Source organism: Echinops telfairi, unplaced genomic scaffold, assembly GCF_000313985.2.
Source record: "Echinops telfairi isolate 266 unplaced genomic scaffold, ASM31398v2 ScPeMD7_3;HRSCAF=10, whole genome shotgun sequence".
In the NCBI taxonomy this organism is placed as follows: Eukaryota; Metazoa; Chordata; class Mammalia; order Afrosoricida; family Tenrecidae; genus Echinops; species Echinops telfairi.
In genome coordinates, this window is record NW_022103899.1 from 31,284,521 (window position 1) to 31,290,906 (window position 6,386).

The 6,386-nt window shown below is 40.9% G+C and overlaps 1 protein-coding gene across 1 annotated transcript in view; it reads left to right on the forward strand.

Moving 5' to 3' along the window:
* The window catches only part of PARD3B (par-3 family cell polarity regulator beta), a 1,175,277-nt gene that overhangs the window by 741,239 nt on the left and 427,652 nt on the right, over positions 1–6,386 (forward strand). The window contains exon 16 of the mRNA XM_045296697.1: positions 744–788. Within this exon, the coding sequence (XP_045152632.1) occupies positions 744–788 (45 nt within the window). The remainder of the gene's footprint in view (positions 1–743; positions 789–6,386) is intronic.

Sequence of the window (6,386 nt, forward strand, 5' to 3'; positions counted from 1 at the left end):
GACAGTGTAAGATATGACAAAATAATAACAATTTATAAATTATCAAGGGTTTATGAAGAAGGGGGAAGTTGGGAGGGAGAGGAAAATGAGGAGCTAATGCCAGTGGCTTAAGTGGAGAGCAAATGTTTTGAGAATGATGAGGGCAACAAATGTACAAATGTACTCGACACAATGGATGGATGCATGGATTATAAGAGTTGTACGAGCCCCCAATAAAATGATTTTAAAAAAATGATGCACCTGCACATTCTTTAAGGGTAGCAAAGGATTTTTAAGGAGGGTTTCATTGGGAAACTTTGCCTCATCCACCCTACAGCCCTGAGCTTGCCCCATCCGAACACGGAAAAGAACATGACTGGACCCCTGGAGGATGCCCAGCCTGTAGTTTGACGTGTGCACATCAGAGAGCACAGAGCTCTTCAGGGAGGGTCAGGGGGATGGAAACACTGCCTACAGCAATATAGAGGCTCAGATGGAGTGTGTGCAAGAAACAATAGCTTTACATTTTGAAACGTTTGTATAATAAAAGTTTCCACAATTTTATAGCAATACTTTCTGGCTTACCATATGGTTCTTCCCAGCTGTCTTTAAGATATCCAATAATAGAAGTGACCCCTGTTCCAAGTAGACTGAGTAAAAATTTTTCTCAAATCCTTGCCAGTATCAGATTTAGCTTATTAATGAATCTATATTAATTTATTGTCCAAACGTTGACTGATCTTTGTCTCTTTTATTTCTTTCAGTGCCAGATGAAAGCAATGTCTATTCATTGGCTGCACAAAAATCAGGTAAAAAATTCCTTGGAACTTATTTTATATCCTCTTCCTGGAAATCGCCGGCTGTCTTTGAGTAGCATTTGGAATGGGTTTCCATCCGAAGGCTTGCTAATTAATACATGAGATGTCTCTGACTTCCACAAAGATGAGTGATTGCTTGGCCGTGTGTACAGTGGCATAATGTATGCTGACTCAGAAGCAGACTGTCGAGAGGAAAGAATGAAGGTTTCCAAAAAAAAGTAGCTATAAAACTGAAATTCTTAAGCCTGCATGCCAGCTGAGCACTTAAGACAGGAAAAATTGTAAAGCACACCCAGGCAAACTTGAAGTCACGTGCCCATGATGATTTTACACCTTAAAGCAAGCCAAGTCGAGATTTCTAGAATAGGAGCGATGTGTTCATTTTGTTCTCCTTCAAAGAGGAGAGAAGAGAGTCATTTGCCTGTCATCAAAGGAGGTTGTTCAGAACAGACTGGATTGTATTTCTTTAGATGGTTGAATGAGGTTCTTTAGGATGTCTACAAGGATCACAACAGCTTCACTGGGCCTTTGCTATAACATGTAGCGTGTCTTCCATCCAACGATCCAAGCGTTTTCTCCATTGCCAACTAGCCTGCCTTCTGTCCTTTTACTCTTCCTTTAACATCATTTCCTTCACATTAGTTGGAAACACTTAGCGCGATTACGCTGTTTCATACTGCTGCAATCCCTTTCTTCAGGAGTACACTACTGTAGGAGGGGGGAAAGCCATTTTACTCCCAGAATTGCTATTCCAACCAACAAAAGCATTATGACTTGTTGACGTCCTTCTGTTTCTGAGACAAAGAAGCCTTTCCCGTCACCAAGCGCCCCTGTGTTTATGTCCGATTATGTTTGCACCAGCACGTGGCCTTGATGCCTCATTACCTCCATCATGTTCCGGGGCAAGATTGTGATGCGTTCTCTTTTCTCCTTTCTCCAGTTCTCCTAGTGATAACAGCGGGGAAGGTCTGTGCAAAACTCTTAGACCCCCCCCCCCCAATTCCTTCTAATAAATAGCCCGAGAGGTTAGCTCACAGGGAAATAACGGATTTCTGTGGGAGTGAAAATCGCCACAGGCTTTGTGCTCATCAATCTCTTCCACGAAGCGCTCTGCTGCTCCCAGGCTTCTCAGGAACCTGAAGGAAGTTCTTGTAGCAAGCTGAAGGATCGCCAGGATTTTCATCTGAAATGCACGGCACCGCTTGTAGTTCTTACGTGTATGGGTATCTGAAGTTTAATGCCCCTTTATGCCCTGGGTGAAAGATTGATTTTTTTAATTTCCAGGTAAAAAGTTGAAGTGGGTTTTTTAAATGTTTATCATTTTGGTTTTTGAAAATGAGCACATGATAAGCATTTTTTGGCCTTTTCCAGGAAAGCAAAGTTCATTCTTGTGTTCACAAACTTTGAAGCAAATGGTTTGTTAGCTAATGACTGCGAGTTATTTTTACTCTTCTTAAGTGAGGACATTATCCTTTCAGTATATTGTTATTATAGTTTAAGTGAACTTAATAATATGTTTCTATGGTGCTGTATAAAAATATCAAAAAGGAATTACTCTAAGCAGAAAACAATATAATCTTCCAAATTCATTATGTGTGCATACACACACATATATACATGTACCTATATATACACACATGAATATATATATACACATACGTGTGTATATGTAGAAGTTGACTGATTTCAAAACTTGTAGACAGGTTAAGGGTAAATCCAGGTGGAGGCTCCAGCTGAGCTGGTTGAAAGAGATGGCCCACCAGTCTTTCAATCACACAGACCATACCGTTTATAAGTACGTTAGATGTTTTAAAGAAGATTTGGTTACGAATAAACTATGTCACTATGCTCTTTTGAAGTATTTCCATAGTCTAAAAAAAGTACCATTGAGTTTTTCCTTAGGCATATGTGAAGCAAATGTTCGTGCTGGATAACAGCTAGACACTTGATAACTGGCGGAGAAGTGGCTTGTGATGGGACACCGACCTCTAAAATTCTACTCCCTCCGCTTGATGTATTTGAGAACATCTCTGAAATGTTAGAGATAGCATGCCAACAAACTACACAGCGGCATCAAAGAAAAACATGCCACAATTATTTTGAATGTATATTTTCCAAACATACACTCTCTCCCCGCCCCCACTTTTTTCTTTGACATTTATTTATTTTGGAAATTTTCTGCTGAGTAATAGTGATCCTTAGGACCTCATCCTTCACGTGACATGTCACTGCCATAAGCGTGCTGGGTTTCTGAGCGTGCTCCTGGGGCCTTGTGTCTTGTGGTGAGAATGGAGACCGTGGCAGAGGATCAAAGGTCTTTTCGATTCTGGTGGCTTATTCCAGTTTCAAGTCGTTGTTTAATAATGATACCACCAACCTGGCACGGGCAGTGTAAGGCTGCTACTAAGCAAGTTACCAGTTAGGTTTTTAAGTTGGGGTGTCTACGACCATCCGTGCACTGTGCTGTGATCTTGAAGGTCCAAACTTCAAGACCACCAGCCTCGCTGGGGAGAAAGATGGGACTTTCTAAAGAATGTAAGAAGAAAGAAGATGCTTTGGGAAGGATGGTAGCAGCAATTGCACAATCATGTTTCATCTAATTGAACCATGGATTGCCATACTCTCAATAAAACGGGGGAGAAAAACCAAGAGGTAGCAGTGCCATAAACCCGCAGAAGCAGTTCTTCGCTGTTCCCCGAGGTCTCCGTGAGCCGGCCTGGACTGTGGCAGGGAGTTGGGGTTTTGGGTTCATGACCTCCTTGCTGCCCCAGTGTTCACAGTGATCACTCCGCTTCTGCAGTGTCCTCTGACAGGTCCCAACCCCTTTCTCTAGAACATGCAGGTAGCAGCCTGGCATCTCCTTTGAGAGCAGAGAGTTTCTTCTTGACAGAAGAGTTTCTACTTCTGTGTCTTCTCAATGATAGAAGTGTGGCCACGTTCATTCTCTCCAAGGCCCTCAGGAAGTTAAACAAATTAAAGTGCATGTGCTGACCTAAATATATCCCCCATCCTCTCATTCAGGGTGATTTTTAATATTTTAATGAATTCGTCTGAGGGAAGCTTTCGTCTGAGTCAGCTGCTTAGTGTATAGAGAGTCGTTCTGTGCCAAGTGCCATCTGTTGGTCTGGCTTGAGACCCTCCCAAGTTTGTGACAGTGTTCCTGGCACGCTTCCCTTGGCATCAGCATCGAAGGTTTGATTCCTTAGAACTTTGAGCAAATCAAAGACTCCAGGAAAATAAATAGTTCGTACATATATATATGACCATGTGCTGTGTCTCATTTCCTGTTAGGGAAGATGGCAAGACAATTGATTCTCCTCTTGACAATATTGTTAGAACCTCTTCCTTCTGTGAAGGGTGTCTACATCTATGGCATAATGAGACCTAGGCCAGGGACGTTAGCAATACAATTAATTGTGTTTGCTCCCTGAAAGGACTTTTTAAAAATCACAAGTTTCAGAGAGTTTTGGGAAACCAAAAAAAAAAACTTTAATCCCCTTTCCTGACTGTTCCACTAACTGAATCCTGAAAACATTTATATCTTATCATTGCGGTGAGGGGGACCAATGAAATGTGTAGTTCAAATAATATCACTATTCTTTAAAAGGACAACTATTCTGAAATAACTAGAACCCAATGAAAATGACATCATTTGGCAATGCCTTTTTGTTAAAAGTATACTTTAATTTTGACTATCTTCACCGTTAAAAAATCCATTTCAGAGAAGTTACTTTTTCTTACCTATTTTCCAGTCTGAACTGATACTTAAGTAGTAGTTTAATAGTATCCTGTATTCAGATGTAAAAGACATACACATTTTTCTTTTATCGTGTCTTCCTTTTTTTTTGTTGTTTTGATTTACTGCTTGGAACTGTGTTAATACGTATCGACTGCCTGAAGAGATCTTTGCTGACCTAGCTCTTTCAGATGATGCAGGACTGAAGAAAGCTGATGAGTTCTACTTTATGAGCTCTGACATATTAATTAGCAAAATGGACTAAAAAGCCTTCCTATTTCTACTTTAATTTCTTATATTCTCAAACATCTGCCTATATAGCTGTAAAATAGGCGAGTCTGTAAAAGTAATGGCTGGCAGTAAGTCCAGACGTTTTTTTCTGTGACAAGTATATCAATTAATGACCAAGTACTTATTAACCAATGCGGGGGTCGGGGGGCGGGCGAGTTCCTCTATTCAAGACACCTTACCGCCACAAAATAGCATTAGTATACTAAACGTTTTGCTGATGAAGAACCTGAAGTTGAGGGCATTACATACGGGGCCTCTTTGCTGGTAATTCGTGGGGTTGGGACATTAACTGACATTGTATGAGGCGACTCCAGGCCTCTGACCAGAGCTCCAGGAGCATGAGCTTTCCGAAGCATGGGCTCAGAAACCAGGATGCAGTATGGCATAGCCCTTGCCTCTAGTTTGCGATGGAAATCATAACACAGGTATCTAGAATCCCAGTGCATTCTTATTTATCTTTTGTATCTAGCCAGATGATCAGGAAACAGAGTAATTCCTCTAGTTGAGTACTATAACAAGTTGTATAAGGAGGATGACTGGTCTGATAACCTTGCCTTTATTTTCCTGTGTGGGCGTACATCTGAGCACACATAGACTTTCTAAGCGTTGGTCGTAAATTAGCTCGAGGCAGGCGAAGCATGGGCATCACTCGCAAAGTGCGAGGGTGCGGGCCACACCAGGTGATGCAATCAGAGCAAATGCCACCAAAAGGACTCTTTAAAATTGGGGGAGGGGAGCATTTCCTCAGAACTCTGACTTTCTAATAAGACATTGCCATAGTTAGTTAGAACACAAACATCATTTTCATAAGCCAGCTCTGCCCTCAGAGTTGTCTGTGAAAGTATATGTATGTGTGTGTGTGTGTATAGATATATGATTGAGTATGTGTGCCAAGTTGAGAAATGTGAAAAGGTATGCATGGAATGTGTATAAATTATAATTTTCTTCAGAGCAAACCCTCCAAAATACACCTGCAGCCATTGAGTTGGTTTCGACTAATCGTGACCCCACGTAGGGTTTCTGAGGCTGGAACTCTTTATAGGAACACATAGCCTCATCTTTCACCCACAAGTGGCTAGTGGGTTTGAACTGCTGACCTGGTGGTTAGCAGTCCAGCACCTAAGTGCCAGTGCCACCAGGACTCCTTATAGTAAAAGGAGAGAATTTAAAAGGCAGCTTTCTAGTTTGGCAGACATTATATTCTGCTTCACAATCTCCAGTATTCAAATTGGGCCCAAGAATGTTTAGAGCTTTGCAAAAGAATAGAGGTCTTCAAATCATAAGGTGATTAGGTTGCCAACTTAATGCTAGAGCAATGAGCAATTCAAGGGCCCCTTATAAATTTTGTTGAGTCTTAATATTCTACCCTTTCTACAGTGTCTAAATTATATATGCATTTAACATTTGGAAATGGTATTTTTTTTTCATATTTGAGTCTTCCAATTAGATTGCTGTTTTCTGTGATATTGGATTCTTATACTTGAGGAACTAAAATAATAGAGTTAGTGGTTAGTATACTTGAGCTCTCTTTAGAAATTGGCTCAGGTAATAAATGCGTAATC